A 25,154-nucleotide genomic window follows, 5' to 3' on the forward strand; every position below is an offset into this window, starting at 1 on the left:
TATTATATTAAAAATTTTTAATTTGATTTACTTGTCCCTTTCGGGCCTCTAAAGTGGAAAACTTAGATCACAGATTTTAAATCTTTCTTCTTTTCTAACATTGGTATTTAAAATTCCTTCCCATTAAGTCCTACTTTAATTCCATCCCACAATTCTCAGCATTACTCAATGTTTACCCTAAGTGTAGTCTCTGTCTGTCACCATACAACATTATTGTGATATTGTTGACTATGTTCCCTATGCTGCACTATTCATCTCCATGACTTGTTTATTTTATAAGTATAAATTTGTACATCTTAATCCCCTCCACCTATTTAACCCATCCCTCCCTCATCTGGCAACCATCACTTCATTCTCTATATTTAAGAATCTGGTTTTTGTTTCTTTGTTTCCCTTTATTTTTATGTGTATTTTCATTGTATATAACAATTGTGTTTCCAGATTTTTCAAACTCTCTAATGATCCTTTTACATTGTTGTACAGTATCCATTCTCTCTGATGAGAAGTGCTGTTGCATGTAATGTGTATTTTTTTCTCTAGCTTCGTTCAAGATTTTTCTTTTAATCTTTCAATCTGGGTTTCAGTAGATTCATTTTGATGTGTCTAGGTATAGTTTTCTTTGTTCTTATTCTGCTTGTGGTGTGCTGAATTTCTTATATCTGTAAATTCATATTTTTCACCAAATGAGAGAAATTCTTGCCCTTACCACTGTCCTATTGATTTTTATTCCTTTTTCTCCCAGGTTTTATCTCACCTGTTGTTAGGGGACCCCATTTACATTTACATTAAACCATTTGATATTGTCCCAGAGGTCACTGAGGCCCTATTCTTTCTCTTTGTTCTTCAGGTTGCATCTTTCTTCTGATTCATCTCTAAGTTCACTGATTTCTTTCTTCTGTTGTTGTCATTCTGCTGTGATAAGCCAATCTGGTGAATTGTTCTTTCTTATACTTTGCTTTTCAAATCTAGATTTTCTTCTCTTTTTTAGTTTCCAGTGCTCTGTTGTGATTCTCTATTTATTCACTCCTAGGAGCACATTTCCCTTAAAATCAACAAATATACTTATCCTATCTGCTTTAAATCTTTATCTACAAATTCTAATATCTGTGCCATTTCAGAGTTAGTTTTCATTCATGAGTTTTCTTCTTGACTATGGATCACTATTACCTGTTACTTCTCATGCCTATAAGTTTTTTTTTTAATTTTTAATGTTTATTTATTATAACATTATAATGGTATAACATTATAATAAACAAGAGAGATAAAGCATGAGCAGGGAGGGGCAGAGAGAGAGGGAGACACCGAATTTGAAGCAGGCTCCAGGCTCTGAGCTGTTAGCACAGAGCCCGATGCGGGGCTCAAACTCAAAAACCACAAGATCATAACCTGAGCCGAAGTCAGACACTTAACCAATGAGCCACCCAGGTGCCCCTGATGCCTGTAAGTTTTAATAGCACATTAGACATTGTATATTGTAGACATCCTAGATTCTTTTATCTTCCTGTGAAGGGTATTGAACTTTTGTTTTAGGAAATAGTAAACTCAGGTGAACTAAAACTTAAAACTTTGTTTTCCCTTCGGGGGACAGCAGTTAAATCTATGTTCAGTTATTGCAGCCTTCCAGCTGTTCCTTTTCGTGGATTGTATGAATCCTCCCCTATACAATCAAGAATTCAGGTGGAGTTTACAAGGATATTTTGGGGCTCTATTCTTTGTGGCTCCCTCTATTGCAGGATATCTCCCATCACTTTCCAGTCATTCTGGCATCCTCACCTCTGTCTCAACTTCTCAATACAATAAGACTGTGGCTTTTTGTCTGGATTCTAGCCATCCTTTCCCATGCAGACTGAAGGGTGCTCTCAGGAGAAAAGCCACATAAGTGCAAACTTGTTCAGTGTACTCCCTTTCTTTCAACTGTAGAATCATCTCTACCTTTCTCCTGTTTTGAGTCACCCTATGACCATTAAGTAGGTGATATTTTTGTGCAGAGTACTTACTTCTTATTTTAAGAAGAGTTAGTCTGATAAAAGTCACTGTGCCAATATCAGAAATGAATCTCTTTTGGTCTTTTTATCACCTCAGAAAGCACCCTTACTATAAAACTACTGCTGGGGCACCTGGGTGGCTTAGTCAGTTAAGTGTCCATCTTCAGCTCAGGTCATGACCTCAGAGCTCCTGAGATCAAGCCTTGCATCAGGCTCTGTGCTGATACCTCAGAGCCTGGAACCTTCTTCAGATTCTGTTGTCTCCCTCTCTCTGTCCCTCCTCTGCTTGCACTCTCTCTCTCAAAAAATAAATAAACATTTAAAAAAATTAAATAAAAACTACTTCCCTCAAACTAATGTCACTTAAATAGGTGTTCTAGATTAACACAATTCAATTATTATTAATAGATGTTCTGTTAGAAAGAAGTGGTCAAATGGAGCTTGAAAATATATCATTGCAACTAGGTTTCTTTACATCAGGACTTTTAAACATCTTTAATGTGCTAGTAGACATTCTATATCCCTAAATGGAATATGCTCTTAAATTTTAGTATCCTAAAATTTTTCATATATAATTAGTAATATTCACTTATTTATTCAAAAATATTTATTGAGTCCCAGACAGTGGAGACTAGAGTATGAACCCATTTCTCTTAGCACAATTCTCTATCACTTGTTAATTTTCTAATTTCACTGTTAGTCACTGATTCAGAGTAGATAGGTTTATGCTACTTAATCCTCACCAATACTTACTTTGTAATTATCATATGTATACAATAGGGGTGCTGCTATAGGAAAAGTGAGATAAAAACAGAGATTCACTAATCATTAACTTATACAGACTAGATAAAAATATATGAAATTGCCTAGCATGATACCCAACACAGATAAGTAGCCTGATAAATATTAGTTTCCTTCTTAAGTGTTTTTCTCTTCTTTTGCCTATTATGTCAGTGATTTTAACAAGATTGATCACAGATACGTTGGTAGACTACAGCTCTCAGACCAAATGCAGTAAGAAGTCTATTTTGTATAGTCCAAGAGCTAAGAAATTTGTTTATAATCTTAAAGGACTATTTTTTAAAATGTTGAAAATTGTGTGACAGAGATATTATGTGGCCCACAAAACTTAAAATATTTCCTATATGGTCTTTTACAGAAAATGTTTGCTGGGGCGCCTGGGTGGCTCAGTCAGTTAAACGTCTGACTTTGGCTCAGGTCATGATCTCCTGGTTTGTGAGTTCAAACCCTGTGTCGGGCTCTGTGCTCACAGCTCAGAGTCTGGAGCCTGCTTCAGATTGTGTGTGTCCCTCTCTCTCTGCCCCTCCCTACACATGCTCTGTTTCTCTCCATCTCAGTAATAAATAGAAAAAAATTTTTTTAAAAAGAAAAGAAATTGTTTGCTAACTCCTGAGATATAGTCTAATCCTTACAGCTATCCAAAATAAGCAGTATGGCAGAATTAATTTTATTTACTTAGATGCTGAGGTAGAAGCCCTGATTTAAAAAAAAAAACATATTAAAACAGTAGTTTACTAAGTTTTCAAAGGCACATCTTAAATCTTACCTTTTCTCCTTTTATACCACTACAGTCACATTTTGATCCTGGAGAACACCCATAGCAAGCCTATAAGGAAGAAGAAGAGGGAGAAAGATTATTAAATATGAACCTTAAAATCAGTCTCTGATATACCCCTCAACTAAATTCAACAATCCAAACTTGTAAAACAAATTCCAGAAAAATATCTGAATGGATATATACCAAATACCTCTGGGGAAGCTTTCACCTTTTATGGTACACATTTCCATTTGATCTTTCACAATGAGCAGATGTAATTTTTATCATTTTAAAGTGAAAAATATCCTTTTAAAAAGACGTAAAAATTAAAAAGGAATTAAAACAATTTCCCTGTAATTTTATTTGCCACTTGTCCAAGCTCTTAGGAATGCTTTTTTTTCCTCCTAACATCACATGCAAGAAATGACCTTTCAATTTATATTAGCAATGACCTTGGTGACTAGCCAAAGATATCTGACAGTTGAACTTGTATGATTCTCTGCACTCATGAGCAATCACGGAGCATAAAATATGTAATGCTATCCTTCACCAACTTTTTTCTTTGCTCCCACTCTTTCATTGCTAGTAGCTCAGTCTATAATGATTCCAACAAGTTTTACCATAAATGTTCCCACAGCCTAGATCCTTTAAAGAGCCACAACTAATTAATTCCTTCACTCATATTAAGAATTGAGATCTTGAGGGGTGCCTGGGCGGCTCAGTTGGTTAAGCGTCCAACTTCAGCTCAGGTCATGATCTCATGGTTGGTGGGTTTGAGCCTCACATCGGGCTCTGTGCTGACAGCTAGTTCAGAGCCTGTAGCCTGTTTTTGAATTCTGTCTCCCTCTCTCTCTGACCCTCCCCTGCTCGCACTGTCTCTCTCTGTCTCTCAAAAATAAATAAAAAACATTAAAAATTAAAAAAAAACAAACAAACAAGAATTGAGATCTTGAAGCCAGAAAAAATCCTCCTCCAAAATAAGGACCCATTAAGAGGGCACTTGGCTAACTCAGTCAGTGGAATAGTCAGTGGAGCCTTGATCTCAAGGTTGTGAGTTTAAGCCCCACATTGGGTGCAGAGATTACTTAAAACTAGTAAAAATCTTAAAAAATAAAATAAAGTAGGAGCCCATAAGAGAAGAAGATAGATGACTTCTGCCATCTAGATCTATATACTCTGGCATAGGGCTGAACTGCTTAGAAAACAAACAGTAATTAGTTTAACATATGTAGATAGTTCACCATTTATGGACAATAAGGTGGTATATTTTTCGTTAAATAAGAGAAACTTTTATGTGATGTAAATGCCAAATAATGTGTATCAATGCCCAGCCTTGGAAAACTGTGACTTAAAAGTACCTAAGCCTCCTTCCCAACATTCCCTGTATTCCTTTACTCCAACCACTGCCAGAATACTTTCCCCAATCCTTATCAAATTACTGACTTCATCCTTCTAGTCATAACTCCTAACCCATTCAGCAGCAACTAGAAGCCAGCCAAATGCTGGAACTCCTCTTCCTGTTAAGAGTAAACAACAATGGTTTTATGTTGGGGATACTCTCTCATTCATACTGCAAGTTGCTGTTCCAGTAACAGATGATCCTGACATTTACAATCGAAAGGGTGGTATGCAGTTATTATTTGTCATATTTAGTTGATTAGGTTATACACTGGTTTCATTATTATACATCAACTACATTACAAGTGAAATGGACTTATACAAACTTACTCATCAAACATGAATTGAGCATAATTAGAGGCCAGAAAACCTGTTGGGCAATAAAGATGAATAAGACACAGCTCTTTCCAACATATAAAACTAATTCAACAAATACTTATTGATCACCTATTATATGCCAGCCACTATGTCATGCTAGGTGTAGGTAGAGATGCAAAGACCATACATCACTGCTTTCTAATGGAAAAGATAATTCTATACATTACATTACAATGTATGTCAGGAACAAAGGTTAATTTAAGATGCATAATATTGTTTTGTGCAAACATGAATTGTAGATTCCAAAGTATAAACTTACAAATTTTAGAAGATACCAATTCACAAGACAAGAACTGTCAATGGTCATACTCACTGAATTAGATTGTGCATATTATAAATAATCAGTTACATGCATTAATGAAATATAAAGGATAGTGATAATCCAAAATGGCTGTACATCTAAATTAATTAACATTTGACTTTGGAATGTATGTCTATACTTTATTTTTTTAAGAAGTTTAAATGTTTACTCATTTTTTTTAAATTTATTTTTGAGAGAGAGAGACAGCGCAAGCGGCGGAGGGTCAGAGAGAAGAGGGAGACACAGAATCCGAAGAGAGGCTCCAGGCTCTGAGCTATCTGTCAGCACAGAGCCCGATGCGGGGCTTGAACTCACTAACCACGAGATCATGACCTGAGCCGAAGACGGACACTCAACCAACTGAGCCACCCAGGCGCCCCTGTGTATTCATTTTTGAGAGATGGAGAGAGATAGAGCATGAGTGGGGAAGGGGTAGAGAGAGGGGAAACACAGAATTCAAAGCAGGATCCAGATGCTGAGCTGTCAGCACAGAGCCCAATGTAGGGCTCGAACCCATGGACCAAGAGGTCATGACCTGAGCTGAAGTCGGATGCTTAACTGACTGAGACACCCAGGTGCCCCTGTCTACACTTTAAATGTAAATATTGGTGCCTAATTTTCTGGTATTACAAGTAAAAGATGATATAACTTTCCATTTTCATCTTTCTTTTAAAAACAAAAATTAAGTTCCTGAGAATGATTTTGTTAATATGGAGAAGATACTATGTGAATTTTACTTATAGTATTTTTGGCTTCTAAGTATCCAACAATATCCTCCAATTCCTAATATGCTTTGTAAACAAACAATATAACTTTGAATATGTGTGCATGTCAATTTGAAGGTAATTTTATACAGCTATGCCTTAGAGAGGTCACTACTTAAAACACTTAATATTTATTTGAATTCAATTTTAAAATTTAATTTATATTCTATTTATTTCACTTACGTTATGACACTGGTACACTGGGTTTTTGTTTTGTTTTGTTTTGTTTTGTTTGCTTTTCGTTTTCTAAGGCAATTGTAATACACAAATTGACCACTAGATGCCACTTTTCATACAGTTATAACAGTGATGCCCACAAGGAAATAGCCCCAATCTGACATTTGGTTAATAGAGCAATATGTTTTTTATAAACAACCATTAATATTAATTAGGTTCCCAATAAACACAAAACACAACATTAGGGCTATGAGTTGTACCAAAAAACCTGTAGACATGAGTGCTGCCTTTAAGAAATATCTAATCTAGTTAAAAAAAAAAAAAAACCTATGCCTAAATAAATAAAAATAAAATTTAAATACAATGGAATAATGACAGAGGAGACATTGGTAACAGAATGAGCTCTAAAATACAAGAAATACATACTGAGTTTACCTCAGCAATTGAATAACTAGGAAACTATAAACAAGTCATTCCCATACCCTAGGCTTCAATCTTCTCTTTGGTAAAATGACAGATGGACGATTAATCTCTTTAGGAAGCTTCCAGGTTTTACTGTCTATGATTCAGTAGGATTTACCAAGTAAAAATGAGTGATATAGTTAATAATTGCTATCTACGTTAACAAAGAGGATTCCTTTGAGTCTGGGAGTGTTCATTAACAGTTTTGTAGAGAAGGTAAATAAATGGCCTTCAAATTTTGAAGAATGGACAGAAGGATATCTAGAGGAAATATGTCCATGGTAAGTACTAAAATCAAAACACAAAATTTTTGTGGGCAAAGAGCCAGATAAAATAAATATTAAGAACCCCAGTCTAAGGACTTCTTAAATCCATGTGAAAAAAAGTATAATAAGAGACAAGGCCAAAGAAAGGAAATCTTTTCGAAAACTGGAAAAACTAATTCTGCAAAGTCACAGAACACTGTTAAAGCAAGAAAATGATGCAACTATAGTAATGTTTTAAAATTTTTAGGGAGAAAATAATAAAAAGTATGGAATATTTCTTGTTATCACATAGTAAAACACATCATGAAGCTACAATAATTAAAACAGTATGGTGTTTAAAAAACAGGCAGCTCAATGTACCATAACAGAAAAACCAGAAACACACACACATTACATGATAAAAGCTGGCATGTTCAATAAATGTGAAAATAATAAATTGTTCAACATATGGTGCTAGGACAAGTATAGAAAACAATGAATTTAGATCTCAGGCCCATACAGTAAACAAACAAACAAACAAACAGATATGAGAATTAAAAGTGGAAATGAAAGCAAACTCAGTAGATGGGATTCACAGCAGACTGCATACAGCTGAGTGACAGTAAAGTTTAAAACATGACAAAGTTAAAAAATTGTCTATAATGTATTATAAAGATAAAACAGGGAAAATGTGAAATAATAGTTAAGAAGCATGGAAGCAAAGTGAGAAAGGAGAGCATATAGGTAATTCAGTTTACAGAAGGAGAGGTGAAATAAAGAATGAAGCAGAAACAAAAATTAGAGATAATGGCAGGGTTTTCAAGAAATAATTAAAAATATCTGTAATTCAAGAAGTCCAAAAGATCCAATGGAAGAAAAATCAATCCCCCAATTAGGTACAAATTAGTGTAACTTCAGAACATAAAAACAAAGACAAGGCTTTAAAAGTATCAAGAAAGACAAGGGAAACTACCTTCAAAGGAGTGACAATCATTTATAGATTAGTTTTGAGAAGTACAATGGAAGCCAGAAGAGTAGAATGGCATCTTATTTAATATGCTGAGAGAAAACTGTCAATTTGTATTTTTTACCCAGTAAAAATACCTTTCAAGAGGAAGGTGAAAATACAGATATTTTTAGACAAATAAAAACTGAGACAGTAGGTCCTCAGCAGGACTACAAAAAACAAAATTCAAAATTTTTGAATATCCTCTCCCTTCATATGATAGGAAATGAAATTGAAATGGGAGGTCTATAATACCAAAAGTAATGGAGTAAAAAAAGTGGTAAATTACTGGGTGAATGCAAACAAGTAATAACTATAAAATACAATTATAAAGAGAGCCACAGGGTTCAAAATACAGACCTGAAAGAAAAACACAGTGATAACACATTTTAAGTTAGGAGAGGACAAGTGAAGTTAAAATATTCTAAGGTCATTGTAATTGAGTAGAAAACAGGCATGGGTATTGATTACTTTAGACTTTGGTAAGGTAAGCATACAACTTAGGTATTCTAATTCCTAGGGTAAACCTTAAAAGAAGGTAAGTGAGGTGTTAATTTCAAAGGAGTGGAGGGGGACAATACTTAATAAATCTACCCCCCAAAAAAAGAGAGAGAAAGTGCCATCTCCAAAAAAACAGGAAAAAGAAAAGAAATATATCAGTAATTGCATCAAGTATAATTAAGTGTAAAATGGCATTATATAAGGAAATAATCAGACAAATTTGGAATGTGGAACATATGAAGGACAACTACCATGGACTCTTCAAAAAGTCAATGCCATGCCTTAGCTTTGTGAATGACATCTTGAGGACCTCTGTGGATTGTCTCTCTAGCAAACAAGAGCCAGTGACATTTAGAAAAAACAAACTTTATGTCTTTGGATATGCCCTAAGAACCTACAGCAAATGAAGAAACACCATTCAACAAAATTTACTACATCTTAGTATGAACAACAAGAATCTATGGCATTTTAGCCATGACCCACCCCCTTCCTCTCTCCCTTCTCTGTTCAGTTTAACAAAAGCCCCACACAAGGTGGAAGCAGACATGATCCTGGAGCTCCTTTTCCCTCCAGCTCTGAGTTGAGCACTACAGTGTCTCACTGGAACAGGTCATTAGCATTTCCCATTGCTCAGTCCCAAGTTGTAAAAGCTCTATACCAACCTAAAATAGCTGAGAATTCTAAGGCCTTTGTCTTCCACATAGCTTCAACTAGTAAGGCAAAAACTCGATCCCAGGCATGGCTGACTGAGAGTATGGTACTCAACTGCCCTAACCACATTTCACCCACAGAGCACAGGGTGGACACTAGCAGAAGCAAGCTGAGAAGACCAGATGTTACTGTCCTTCCCTGTGCCTCTACTCATAAAGCAGAGTATCTTCAAGAGAAGCAGATCACTGTTCCTGTATCCCACTCTGGAACACTGTCACAAAGGTTTTACCTGGGTGGTGGTGGGGCTTGGGGGGGGAGTACCATAAAACCAGAGACCTCTGAAGCTCTCCCTAAGGAACCTGAGTTTACTTGGGGCATTCTAATTATAACAATGTATTTTTGAGTTTGTAACATATATAGACATAATATGTATAACAATAATAGCATAAAAGGGAGAAAAAGAGAATAGAATTTCATAGGAGAATATTTCTACATCTTACTGAAATCAAGTTGCTATAAATCTTAAGTAGATTCTGACAGGTAATGATGTCCAAGGTAAGCACTACAGCAACCAGTAAGAAAAATAACTCAAAAATACAGTGAAGAAAATCATAAAAGAATTATAATTTTTAACTAGAAAATATTCACTAAAAAAGAAGGCTATAAAGGAGGAACAAAAGAACAAAGCATGAGAAATACCAAAAAAAATGGCAAAAATCTAATTATACCAATAATAACACTGAATGTGTCTGCATTAAACAAGCCAATGAAAATTCAGAGATTGTCAGACTATATTAAAAAGCAGTATCAAATGATGTCTATAGGAGAACACATTAGATTAAAATATACAAAAAGCCTGAAAATAAAAGAATAGAAATTCAATCATCAGCAATAGACTAAATGTCTATTTATCCCCAACACCTCCCCACACCTGCCAAATTCATATGTTGAAATCTTAATCTCAATGTTATGGTAGCTGGAGGAGAAGCCTTTGGAAGGTAATGAAATCATGATGACGTGGCCCTTGGAGTAGGATTAGTGCCCTTGTGAGAAAAGGCCAAAGAGTTACCTAACCCTCTTTCTGGTATGTGAAGGTCTAAGAAATCAGCAGCCTACAGGCCAAAAGAGGATTCCCACCAGAACCTGACCATGCTGTCAGCCTGATATTAGAATTTCAGCCTCCAGAATTGTGAGAAATACATTTCTGTTGTATATAATCCACCAAATTTGTGGCATTTTGTGAAAGCAGTATGAAATCAGATAACAAACATAAGAAAGCTGGAGTAGATATACTCATAAACGGACTAAATAGATACAGAAGTATTACTAGACATAAAGAAGGACATTTTACAATGATAACAGACTCAAATCACCAGGAAGACATAACAAGTATACACATGAATGCACCTAACAACAGCACCCCAAAACAGATGAAACAAAAACTGACTGAAGTAAGAAATAGTTCAACAAAAATAGTTGCTGATTTTAATACCCCACTTTCAATAATGAGTAGAACAGCAAGGCAGAAGATCAATAAGGAAATAGAGAACTTGAACAACAGAATAAACTAACTAGACCTAACAGACATCTATTCAATACTCTACCCAAAAGCAGTAAAATATACATTCTTCCCAAAATTGTATAGAACATTATGCAGGATAGATCATATGTTAGGCCATAAAATAAACTTAAGAAGGATTAAAATCATACAAAGTATGCTTTCCTATTACAATGGAATGAAATTAGAAATCACTAACAAGAAGATGAGACTTGTGGCTCAGTTAGTTAAGCATCCGACTTTGCCTCAGGTCAAGATCTCACAGTCATGGGTTCAAGCCCTGCATCAGGTGACAGCTCAGAGCCTGGAGCCTGTTTCAGATTCTGTCTCTCCTTCTCTCTCCGCCCCTCTCCCGCGTGCACTCTGTCAATAGTCTGTCTGTCTCTATCTCAAAAAAATAAACATTAAATAAATTTTCAAAAAAGAAATCACGAACAGGAAGAAATTTAGCATATACATAAGCATGCAGAAAATAAGCAATTTATTCCTAATTAACCTTTGGGGCAAAGATATTATTAGAAATTCTTTGGGGAGCCTGGGTGGCTCAGTTAGTTAAGTCTCTGACTTCGGCTCAGGTCATGATCTTGCAGTTTGTGGGTTCGAGCCCCACATCAGGTTCTGTGCTGACTGAAAGCGGGCTCTGTGCTGACAGTCAGCTCAGAGCCTGGAGCTTCTTTCGGATTCTGTGTCTCCTTCTCTCTCTGACCCTCCCCTACTCACGCTGTCTCTCTCTCTCATAAATAAAGAAAACATTAAAAAAGAAATTCTTTGAGAAAAAATGAAAATAAACCCACAAAATACCAAAACATATGGAATGCATTGAAGGCATTACTTAGAGGAAATTTATAGTAGTAAATGCCTAGGTTTAAAAAGATGTCAAGAGAAAAAATTAATCTTTTACCTTTAGATATTTGAAAAGAGAGGAAAGGGTGCCTGGGTGGCTCAGTCAGTTAAGCGGTCAATTTCAGCTCAAACCATGATCTCACAGTTTGTGGGTTCAAACCTCACACTGGGCTCTGTGCTGACAGCTCAGAGCCTGGAGCCTGCTTTGGATCCTGTGCGTGTCTCTCTCTACCCCTCCTCTACTTGTGATCTGTCTCTCTGTCTCTCAAAGATGAATAAATGTTAAAAAAAAATAAAAAAAAAAGAAGAGAGGAAACTAACCTGAAGCAAGTGCAAGGAACAAAAATAATAAATATGTGAGCTGAAATTAATGAAATGGAGAATAGAAAAACAGAGAATATAAAAAAAAAGCTGGTTCATAAAAGAGATAGACAAAATTGACAAGTCACAAAGAAAGAGGGAGATGCAAGTTAATGGATTTTTTGTTTGGAAGATTCAAATTATTAAAACCATGAATGAAAGAGGTGACATTACTACCAACATCAGTAGGAAGAGCAGGGAACTTCCCCAGGCTAACATTATACTTAATGGTGAAAGATTGAATCCTTTCCCTACAAGATCAAGAACAAGACAAGGTTGTCTACTCTGTAACTTCTTTTCTTATTTTAAACATTTCTATTTTTAAAAAAAATTTTCATGGGGCGCCTGGGTGGCTTAGTCGGTTAAGCGTCCGACTTTCGCTTAGGTCATGATCTCGCGGTTTGTGGGTTCGAGCCCCGCGTCGGGCTCTGTGCTGACTGCCAGCTCAGAGCCTGGAGCCTGTTTCAGTCTGTCACTCCCTCTCTCTCTCTGACCCTCCCCTGCTCACGCTGTCTCTCTCTCTCCTAGAAATAAATAAAACATTAAAAAAAAATTAAAATACTTAAAAAAATTTTTTTCATGTTTATTTATTTTTTTCCTTAGTTTGTTGTAAAGTTGGTTTCCATATAACACCCAGTGCTCATCCCCACAAGTGCTCTCCCCTAAGCCCATCACCCCCCTTCCCCTCTTCCCCCATACCCATCAGCCCTCAGTTTGTTCTCAGCATTCAAGAGTCTCTCACGGTTTGCCTCCCTCCCTCTCCCCAACTATTTTTCCCCTCTTCTCCCCCATGGTCCTCCATTATGCTCCTCCTAATCCACCTATACGTGCAAACATATGATATTTGTCCTTCTCTGTCTGACTTATTTCGCTCAGCATAACACCCTCATGTTCCATCCATATTGCTACACGTAGCCAGATTTCATTCCTTCTCATTGCCATGTAGTATTCCATGGTATAGATAAACCACATCTTCTTGATCCACTCGTCCGTTGATGGACACTTAGGCTCTTTCCATCATTTGGTTATTGTTGAGAGTGCTGCTATGAACATTGGGGTACATGTGCCCCTATGCATCAGCACTCCTGTATCCCTTGGGTAAATTCCTAGCAGTGCTATTGCTGGGTCATAGGGGAGTTCTATTGTTAACTTTTTGAGGAACTTCCACACTGTTTTCCAGAGGGGCTGCACAAGTTTACATTCCCAAGAACAGTGTAGGAGGGTGCCCAATTCTCCACATCCTTGCCAGCATCCATAGTCTCCTGATTTGTTCATTTTAGCCTCTGACTGGCGTGAGGTGGTATCTCAGTGTGGTTTTGATCTGCATTTCCCTGATGATGAGGGACGCTGAGCATCATTTCATGTGTCTGTTGGCCATCTGGATGTCCTCTTTGGGGAAGTGTCTGTTCATGTCTTCTGCCTATTTCTTCACTGGATTATTTGTTTTTCGGGTGTGGAGTTTGGTGAGTTCCTTATAGATTTTGGATACTAGCCCTTTATCTGACATGTTTGTTTATTTTTGAGAGAGAGAAAGAGAGAGAGAGAGAGAAACAGAACACAAGTGGGGAAGGGGCAGAGAGACAGGGAGACACAGAATCTGAAGCAGGCTCCAGGTTCTGAGCCATCAGCACAGAGCCCGACGTGGGGCTTGAACTCACAAACCGTGAGGTCATGACCTGGGCCAATATCAGATGCTTAACTGACAGAGCCCCCCAGGTGCCCCTCTACTCTATTACTTCCTTTAAACATCATCCTAGGGGTTCTAACCAGGGTAATTAGATAAGAAAATGAGCGATTCATATTAAAAAGGAAGAAGCAAAGCTATTTCTATTCACATATAACATAGTCTTGTATATAGAAAACATCATTAAACCTAAAAAATAAGTTCATAAGGTTACAAGGTATAAAATCAATATACAAAAATCAATTGTATTTCTATACACTAGCATGAAATTAAGTAAAAATCCATTTACAACAGTGTGAAGAAGAATACAATACTTGGGAATAAACTTAATTAAAGATGTATAAAACTTTTACTATGAAAACTAAATAATTATTGCAAAAATTTAGAGAAGAAAACAAATGGAAAATAGCCTATGTTCACGGATCAGAAGATGTAATATTGCAAAGATAATAATGCTTCTGACTTTTTTCAGATTCAAAGCAATCTTTATCAAAGTTCAACTACCTTTTTTTGCAGAAATGGACAAGCTGACTCTAAAATTGATGGGAATTTATATGAAATTACAAGGTACCTCAAAAGTCAAAACAATTTTGAAAAAGAACAAAGTTGTAGAATTCACATCTAACATTTTCTAAACTTACTACAGATCTTAAGTAATTTAACCAGTGTGGTACCAGCATCAGGACAGACATAAATCAACAGAATAGACATGAAAGTCCAAATATAAACTCATGAATCTATTATGAATTTGTTTTTTATAAGGGAGTCAAGAACATTTACTAAAGAATAGTTTTTTTTCAGCAAATAATGCTGAGACAACTGGATAACGACATGCAAATAAATGAATTTGGACCTCATCCTCATACCATACATAAAAATGAAAACAAAATGTATCATAGATTAAATACAAATGCTAAAATTATAAAAATTCTTTTTTTAATTTTTAAAAATGTATTTATTTTGAAGAGATAGAGAGTGCAAGCATAAATTGGAGATGGGCAGAGAGAGAGGGAGAGAGAGAACCCCAAGCAGGCTCTGTGCTATCAGCACAGAGTCCAACATGTGGCTCCATCACACAAACTGTGAGATCATAACCTCAGCCAAGATCAAGAGTTTGACCCTTTGCTGACTGAGCCACCCAGTTGCCCCTAAAACTATAAAACTCTTTAAAGAAAATGTAAGAGTAAATCTTCCTGACCTTTGGTTAGCCAAAGCCTTCTTAGATATATTATCAAAAGCAAAAATAACAAAAGAAAAATAGTTATTTTTTAAATTTCATAAATGTTTAAAAAATTTCCATCAAGTTAAAAAAAATTTGTGCTTCAAGGAACACTATCAAGACAGTGAAAAGACAACCCATAAAGAGGGAAAACATTTGTAAATGATGTACATGATAAGGAGTTTGTATCCAGAATATAAAACTTACTGGCAAATAACCGAATTTAAAAATGAGCAAAAGAAGCAATGTGTTCATTAACAGATGAATGGAAAAAGAAGATGTGATAGATACACATAAGAGAGTATTACTCTGCCATGAAAAAGAATGAGATCTTGCCATTTGCAGTGACATGAATGATAGGTATAATGCTAAGTAAAATAAGTCAGAGAAAGGCAAATACTATATTATTTCACTCATATGTGGAATTTAAGAAACAAAACAATGAACAAAGAAAGAAAGAGACCAAAAAGTCCCAGACTGTTAAATACAGAAAACAAACAGGTAGCTTCCAGAGGGGAGGTGGGTTGGGGGCTAGGTAAAACAGATAAAGTTACAAAATAAATATGTCACAGAAATAAAAAGTACAGCATAGGGAATGTAGTCAGTAATATTGTAATGATGTTTTTTGGTATAACTATAATTAATGCAGTGAGCACTGCATAATGTACAGAATTATCATTATGTTGTACATCTCAAATTAGTACAACACTGTATGTTAATTATGCTTATAAATAAATGAACAAATAAACAAGAGAGAACAGAAAAAATGAAAAAATAACTAAATGTTTAGAGTTATTGGTAATTAAATCAACTCAATTTTAAAATATTGATTATATATATATAAATATAAAGAATGACAAACATAAAAAAAAATACCTAGTGGTAGGATAAGGAAAAAAAGGTAATATCATACGCTAGTCTTATGAAAATGACTTTGTATATCTTCATGTGTAAATTTGGAAATATTTTAATACTTATATCCTATGAGGAAGTTAATTAAGAAACTGGGTTAAAAATTAGTGATGAGGGGGTGCCTGGGTGGCTCAGTCACTTAAGCGTCCGACTTTGTCTCAGGTCATGATCTTGTGGTTCATTGGTTTGAGCCCCTCATTGGGCTCTGTGCTGTTAGTCAGAACCTGGAGCCTGCTTCGGATTCTGTGTCTCCCTCTCTCTCTCTCTGCCTGTCCCCTGTTCGCACTCTGTCTCTCTGTCTCAAAAATAAACATTAAAAATAAAAATAATAAAATAAAATAAATTGGTGATGAGATAAAGGAGGTATTTTTTAAATGATAACAAGAAAAATAATGGCAAAGTCTTCAGAAAAAGATCTATAAAAGAAAGTCATGGTCCAAATAGGACACAAACCAAATGAATTTGTAAGACTACATTTGACTATAATTCAAGTTCCTTCTTTGGGTGCCACAGATTTTTAAAAAAAAATTTTTAAATTTATTTCTGAGAGAGAGACAGAGTGAGCAGGGGAGAGTCAGAGAGAGAGAGGGAGATACAGAATTGGAAGCAGGCTCCAGACTCTGAGCTATCTGTCAGCACAGAGCCCCACGCGGGGCTCGAACCCACGAATCATGAGATCATGACCCGAGCTGAAGTCGGAGCTTAGCCGACTGAGCTACCCAGGCACTCTGAGCGCCATAGATTTTGTGGCTTAAAATTATAAATTTTTTGTGTCTGAATACAATCATAATATGAAGTTCTAAGTATAACTGATATTTACATAATTATATTGCTGTCCACTTTTACCAAATTTTAGATTAACTCTGAAGGCAAATCCTAGGAGAATTAAATATTATAACAGAACAGCATGTACGAGTTATAAACTCTGATAGCAAAATAATGACACAACTTGGAGAAATTGGCAGGAGGAGGATGCAGGAGAGTAATATAGGAACCCTTTTTTCCATTAAAAAAATAAAAATGGGCAAAGGAATATGAAAAGACATTTCTCAAAGAAAGATAATACAAATGCTCGTTAAACACATAAAAATATGCTCAAGATCATTAGGAATCAGGGAAAGGCAGATCAAAACTACAATGAGATAGACTTCACACACAGTATGATAGTTATAATAAAAAATAGATAATATCAAGTGTTAACAATGATTCCCAAGCAATTAGAACCCTAATATATTGCTGGTGGGGATGCAAAATGATGCAACTGCTCTAGAAAACAATATGGTAGTTTTGGGGTGCCTAGGTGGCTCAAGTCGGTTAAGCAGCTGACTTCGGCTCAGGTTGTGATCTCACTGTTGGTGGGTTCGAGCCCCGCATCGGGCTCTGTGCTGACAGCCAGCTCACAGCCTGGAGCCTGTTTCCGATTCTGTGTCTCCCTCTCCCTCTGAACCTCCCCTGCTCACACTGATTCTCTCTCTCTAAGAAATAAATAAATTAGAAAAATAAAAAAAAAGAAAACAATATGGTAGTTACTCAAACAAACATGTGACCCACAACAATTCTACAATTTCACACCTTGGTATATACATAAGCAAAATAGAAACATATATCCACACAAAAACATATACATGAATATTCGTAGTATCATTATCCAGAATGGCCTAAAAAGTATAAAACAACCCAAACATCCATCAGTTGGACTGACAAGCAAAATGTAATATGTGCATGCAATAGAATAGTATTCACCAATAAAAAGAAATGAAATACTGATTCACTCTGTAACATGGATGAACCTTAAAAACATTATGCTAAGTACAAAAAAAAGAAAATCAATGTGCTGAAGGATTCTATTTACATGAAATTTTCAGGAAAGTCAAACTTAACAGAGACAGTAACTAGATTGGTGATTGCCTAAGGCTTGGTAATTGGGGGACCATAGCGAGTGACAGCTAAGGGTTTCTTTTGGGGTTGATTAAAATGTTCAGAAATTGATATTGGTAAATATTCTAAAAAGTAGTGAGCTGTGAACAGTAATTGGATGAATTATATGTAAATTATATCACAATGAAGCTGTTAAGAAATCAGTGTCATGTGGGAAGACCATTCTGTCAAGAACAATCAAGGTTCTGAGATTTTTTCCTAGTTTGAAGCTAACCTGTTAGCGTGCCATAGTTTCATGGATACTGGCAGAAAATACAAGACTTTTTGACCAGAGACAATAATTATTCACAGGAGTGGCCCTGGCTTCCCTGATCCACAGTTCCCACAAGGTGACATGAAAAGGACAAGGTAATACCTTCACATACACATTATTGTTTAGTAGAGAAACTGAATGTTTAGAAAACCCACATATTTTATAATGGACAGTAAGTTTGCTTGACCTTTGCTCTGAGATTTTGTCTTTATTATACTGGACAGTAAACAAACCTGGTTTTTCCTCCAAATAGAAATACTATTTCTATTTTACAAGTTGCTCACTATGCAAATACCTTGAAAAGGCAATTCAGAACAAAGAGGCAGCTCCCCTCCTCTCGAGATGTATTGAGGCATGAGAGATCTATAGAAAATTTTCTTCTAACACATGTCAGGTTTTTAAAAACTTAACAAATTAAGACAAATGTAGGACATGAATAGCTATAAAAGACTTTTTAGGACCATTAGGGTCATCTGAATACTAGATTATACTTTAAAATCAGTGTTAATTTTTTCAAGTGTGATAATGATAATGTTTACATAGTATAATGTCCTTTTCCTTTGGTGAAGCATGATGCATGCTGGGATATTTAGGTATATACTGTACATGATGTATGCAAATTACTTTTAAATGGCTTACCAAAAAAGAAGTGTGTACACACACAAATACTTATATAATCATTAAACTTGCACAGACACAGACATTGGAGAGGAAGAGACATAAAAATATAAAATAGGGGCGCCTGGGTGGCTTAGTCGGTTAAGCGTCCGACTTTCGCTTAGGTCATGATCTCATGGTTTGTGGGTTCGAGCCCCGCGTCGGGCTCTGTGCTGACAGCCAGCTCAGAGCCTGGAGCCTATTTCCAATTCTGTGTCTCCCTCTCTCTGACCCTCCCTTGCTCACACTGTCTCTTCTCTCTCTCTCCTAAAATAAATAAAACATTAAAAAATATATATATAAAATAAATATGGCAAAATGCTAACAAGTATTATCTTACAGGGAAAATACAGTTGCTTTTCATGACATCTTCTTGCAATTTTTGAAAATATTGTTACTAAAGAGGTAGGTAGGTAACTGATAAAAGTGTTTAAGAGGCAAGCATCCTCAAACTGCAAAAAAAAAAAAAAAAAAAAGGACAAATTGCAACATGTATATTATTTATCAGAGACATCAAAAACATAAGGTTACATGGAAAGGTTCAAATAAAAGATGAAAAAAGTTGTATCATACAAATAATAAAGAAAATTGGTATCACTATACTAATTTCAGAAGCAACAGACGTCAAGGCAAAGAGATATTCATTACAAAAAAAAGATTTCATTACGAAAGATAAAATAGGGTCACTTCAAAATGATAAAGGTTCCATTCACAAGGAATACACTTTATTATTTATTTATTTATTTATTTATTTATTTATTTTTTACAAATAGTTTATTGTCAAGTTGGTTTCCATGTAACACCCAATGCTCATCCCCACAAGTGCCCTCCTCCATGCCCATCTCCCCCCTCCCCCCCCACCCATCAGTCCTCAGTTTGTTCTCAGCATTCAAGACACATGAAACGATGCTCAGCATCCCTCCTCATCAGGGAAATACAAATCAAAACCACACTGAGATACCACCTCACGCCAGTCAGAGTGGCTAAAATGAGCAAATCAGAGAACTCTAGATGCTGGCGAGGATGTGGAGAAACGGGCACCCTCCTACACTGTTGGTGGGAATGTAAACTGGTACAGCCCCTCTGGAAAACAGTGTGGAGGTTCCTCAGGAAACTAACAATAGAACTCCCTTATGACCCAGCAATAGCACTGCTAGGAATTTACCCAAGGGATACAGAAATGCTGAGGCATAGGAGCACATGGACCCCAATGTTCATAGCAGCACTCTCCACAATAGCTAAAACATGGAAAGAGCCTAAGTGTCCATCAACAGATGAATGGATCAAGAAGATGTGGTTTATCTATACCATGGAATACTACATGGCAATGAGAAACAATGAAATCTGGCCATGTGTAGCTACATGGATGGACCTTGAGGGTGTTATGCTGAGCGAAATAAGTCAGGCAGAGAAGGACAAATATCATATGTGTGCACGTATAGGAGGACTAGGAGGAACTTCACAGAGGACCAATCAGGAGAAGAAGGGGGGAAATGGTGGGGGAAAGGGAGAGAGGCAAACCATGAGAGACTCTTGAATGCTGACAAAAACTGAGGACTGATGGATGTGGGGGGGAGGGGGGATGGGCATGGAGGAGGGCACTTGTGGGGATGAGCACTGGGTGTTATGTGGAAACTAATTTGACAATAAACTATTTGTAAAAAAAAAAAAAAAAAAGTACCCAAACTTCCAACTAAGAATTAGTGGTCCAGAATGATGGGATGATAAACATGAGTAACACAATAAAATCACTGGATTTTAAGTTATAATTTAATTTTGGATATAATGAAAACTTTCAACACCACTTAAAATGGTTTGTTTAAAGATAAATGAGTTAACCACAGAGATGGCTTCACAGAGAAAAGAAAACTGAGGAGTCAGATAAGCCTTGATTTTGTGGCAAGAAGGTCTTTATGGATTGTCTACTGACAGCACTGTGGCTTTCCATTTTACCAGGCCTGTACAGACACATCCTGAGTTTTCAACATCTTTCTTAGGATTGCAGTAAAGGAGTTCCATAAATGTAAAGAGATTAGCACAAGTAGAACTTATCTGCAGTTATTTGTTTTAACTCGGCCTTGGAAAAGTACTAACATCACAGATAAAAGAAACAAACAAAAAGACCACAGTATCATGATAATAAGAATAAAAACTTCAGAGTCGTGCTGAGCATAAATATGTCTGGAATGTCTCCTATAAAGCAGTCAAAACCTGTGTTCTAAGTGTATTTAAGACTCGGTGAGTCCAACTCCAGGGCTCTATGCCAGTGTAAAAATGCACTAACATGCCCTAGGCCTCCCTGTTGCCTGCTGGCAGGAAGGAAAGAAGAAGAAATTGTTTTTTGCCCTTACACTGAATAGACCAACATTTCCTGTGCATTTCTAACAGAATTACTGGCTGATCATCTCAGCAGCTGGTATTCATGGTAGGAGGAGCTAATATGATCTTCATTTCACAGGCAGTAAAGCAGGAAACCCTGCTCTGAGTAAAGCAAGTGCTCTGCATGAAAGACTCCATGGTATTTTCCAACATGGGCCGATATAAGGAAAACCCTAGTTTAGTTCAATCACAAAAAGCAGGAATGCTTCAGTTCTGGTTGTTTCACTTATAATAACCAGGAAAAAACAATGCTGTCTTCAAAGTGTTCTTGATTATGGGACACTACATAAAATCCCTTATCAAAAATGGGAAATAGGAAACCATCACCACCACACAGCCCCTCCCAAATCACAAGAGCTCTATATCCATGTAATAGTCTCGTCAATATTTAGAAAACTAACAACTTCCTCTAAAATTAAAGCCGGCAGAGGCAGCACTTTTTCAATATTTGTCACTCAAATAGAGCAATTATATCCACAGCAGCTTCAATTTATATACTATTCAAAATCTATTGTTACTTTATGCTCTTGTCATAACAAAAATCTGTCCTTATTTGCCTCATCTTAGGGAGACTATAGGTGACAAAGTTATGATTTAACAAGAGATGAAAACAGAAAACCCTCTACAGGCAGAAAGTGTCCATAATATACCTAACAAACACAGAATCCACCAGTGAGCTTTTATTTTAATAAAAAATAGCAACAACCTGGCAATCTGCTATTTAATCAAGTTGCTAACATGGATTTGTACCTGATTTCTATCACCAGCTCATTTCCAGTGAATGAATACTAGATTGCCGGGTGAAAAGCTTTAAGAACCATACATAAACTAGCAAAAACAATTTTATTTATTTTTTAAATGTTTATCAATTTTAAGAGAGAGTGCAAGTGAGAGAGAGGCAGAGAGAGAGGGAGAGAGAGAATCCCAAACAGGCTCCATCCCGTCAGTGCAGAGCCCGATGCAAGGCTCAGTCCCATGAACCGCGAGACCAGGACCTGAGCTAAAATCAAGAGTCAAACATTTAACGAGCTGAGCCACCCAGGCACCCCACAAAAACAATTTTAAAAATCAAAGTCTACAAGGCTGGTCATCCACAAACATAATTCAAGGCAACAGTGAATTTGAAACAAAAAGAATGAAATAAATATTGCATACCAGAAAATCATAAAAATACCGTCAAATGGTACATCTGGTAGAACAAGAGCTACACATATGTGATTAAACAAAATCAAAACAGAATGTACGCCATCTTGAATTATGGCTAGATTTTTGAAAATGGAATGTCTTTTTATTTTTGAGGGAATACTGACCCACATTCCTAGTTATTAACCCTCTTCCATATGTAGGCACATCAAGAGAAGGGTTGTATGCAACCCAATTCCATAAACATTTATTGGATGCTTTACTATCTCAAAAAGCAATGAGAACTGCTGTGGATGAGAAAAGATGGCACAAAGATGTACATGGTACACAGAATCTGCCTTCAGAGACCCGACAATTTAGTTGGAGAAACACACAAATCAAGTCAATTATTATAATATAATAAAAACAATAGGAAATAAAAATACTATGATGGAAGTATAAATAAAGTGCTATAAAAATAAAGGATTAATTCAAATTAGGAAGAAATTGTGACAAAAGAACAACAAAAAGGCAGATGTTAAAGGAAAATAATATGAACAATTATGCATTTGGACCTGATCTGCCCCAAGTCACTAGCCACTAGTCACATGTGCATATTGAACACTTGAAACATGGCTAGTCCAAATTGAGATATTCTATAAATGTAAAATACCAGCTTTCAAAGAGTATAAATATTCCATTAATGAATTATATATTTATTATATACAGCATGTTGAAATGATAACATTTTAGATATAGTGAATTAAATAACACATAACTAAAGTTCATTTCATCTGTTTTTAATACTTTCTTAATGTTACTTCTATAAAATTTTAAATAATATACATGGCATGCTGTGACATTTCCATTGAATAAAGCTGATCTTGACAGCAAAAATAATGACAATTGTCATAGTTAGCTGCAAGATATAAGGGCAAAGAGTTATCCTTCTATAGAATAAGACATTCTTAGACAAAATAGAGAGCCAAGAAAAAAAGAATAATGAAGAGTGGGTGGGAAAAAAAACTATCCTATGATGGGAGGAAATATTAAGGTGATAATAAACAAAAATAAATCTTCTTATCACCTGGGTAATAGAAAAAGGTCTGTACATCTTCCTTTTCCATTACAACAGTAGTCCTAAATCTGACTGCCTTGTCCCCAGTCCAGACTAATTAAGTCTAATGTGCACCCAGGGCTCAGAACCAATGTGTTTTAAAAATTGGGAAGACTCATAGCCTTGAGAAGATGGGTGAAATCAGATTATTTCCCACAAAAGCATTCTGTACTTTAAGCCTGAGGAGCAGAGTTGAATTGATTGACATCTAGCAGTAGAAGGAACCTAAGGATGAAAAACTGTACTGTCAAATTGGGGTTGTTAATAGTAATGGAAGAGAAAGCTGAGTACAGTCAACCACATACGCTGTAAACTAAAAAGTCAATTTTTGAAGTTCAAAATTATAACTGTGATTTCATGACCAAAGACTCTAACAGGATAGTGATTATGGGCAATTTTGAAAAGTAAAATTGTATCAAACAAGCATGAGAATTCAATGAGAAAGAAAAAAGAGATGTGTGAATAAACCAGAGGTAGGACACAAGGGAACATTCCAAGTAAATCACACTTTAAAAACGTGACACATGAAAAAGAGGGGAAAGAAAATAAAGACAGGCACAAATGAGTAACGTAAACATGTATGAACAATCACAAGAAAACTAAAAACCTAAAAGGAACCAAAGCCTATGGGGAAAACTTCTTAGAAAAGCAAAAGTAGCAGAGAAGTGGTTGGTCTAGTTTGAGGGAACATTTGGTTTTCTTCATCTTCAACAAGAAAGGTAGTCTTCAAACTAAAAAGAACAGGAGTCGAGTCACTATTTTTAAGGGCAGGTAACATCATAACTGCTGCATATATTCATGTTTCAGGTTCAAATGAAGTATGCACTAAGCTATTGCAAGCTTTCTCAATACCACTGTTAGAAAAATTTTTAAATGTATGGAAAGTAGTAAAGATGTTTAGATGACTCCGTATTGTTAAAAAGAAAAGAATTACAGGCACTATGGAAAAGCTAATATGACATAAACAGATAAGAGAATAGTTTTTAGATAAGAGAAATGGAATAGAATAGTGACTTTAATTTCAGCAAGCATTTAACATAATATACTTAAGAGATAAAATGGCAAAATGTGTTAGGATGAAATCTGAATTTAGTCACATGGATTCCCTAAAGTCTTTTCCATAGGCCACAATATTTAATTCCCCTCCTACCTTTCTGACCTTACTTCTTCCCCTGTCCTATTGTTTAACCTCACGTTCTGCTTCAAAGAGTGTTCATGTTCATGCTTTGGGGCTTTTGCTCTTGCTGCTGCCTCTGGCTGGAATGCCCCAAATTCCATATATTCAGATGCTTAGCTCACTCACTCACTCACTCACTCACTCACTCATTTCATTCAGGTTTCAGCTCAAATATTATCTCTTCAGAGAGTTCTGCTTCTGATAATTCTATCTAAAAAAGCAAAACCATGATTCTCTACTTCTTATCTTTCTTCATAATACTTATCACGTCCATGCGTGTACGTGTGTGTGTGTGTGTGTGTGTGCATGGCAGGGGGAGACTACAGTTCATCCAACTACCCTCTGTCTTCTAAGTTTCCACTTAGGAATACACGACCACAGGCACCATGCACTGACAAACTGTCCCCCAAATCTGCATGAAGTGAATGTGCGCAATACATGGAAATGTGGAGGTCATGGTTTTTATACTGGCCATGAATATCTCAGAACAAGGCCATGCTCCACCCAGG

The 25,154-nt window shown here is 36.1% G+C and overlaps 1 protein-coding gene across 2 annotated transcripts in view; it reads right to left on the reverse strand.

The window, feature by feature from the left end:
- Positions 1-25,154, reverse strand: part of COL4A5 (collagen type IV alpha 5 chain) — a 230,249-nt gene that overhangs the window by 135,711 nt on the left and 69,384 nt on the right. For both annotated transcript variants that reach the window (XM_039233533.1, XM_039233532.1), the window contains exon 2: positions 3,553-3,612. In XM_039233533.1, coding sequence (XP_039089464.1) covers positions 3,553-3,612 — 60 coding nt within the window. The remainder of the gene's footprint in view (positions 1-3,552; positions 3,613-25,154) is intronic.

Source organism: Hyaena hyaena, unplaced genomic scaffold, assembly GCF_003009895.1.
Source record: "Hyaena hyaena isolate Hyena2069 unplaced genomic scaffold, ASM300989v1 scaffold_77, whole genome shotgun sequence".
NCBI lineage: Eukaryota > Metazoa > Chordata > Mammalia > Carnivora > Hyaenidae > Hyaena > Hyaena hyaena.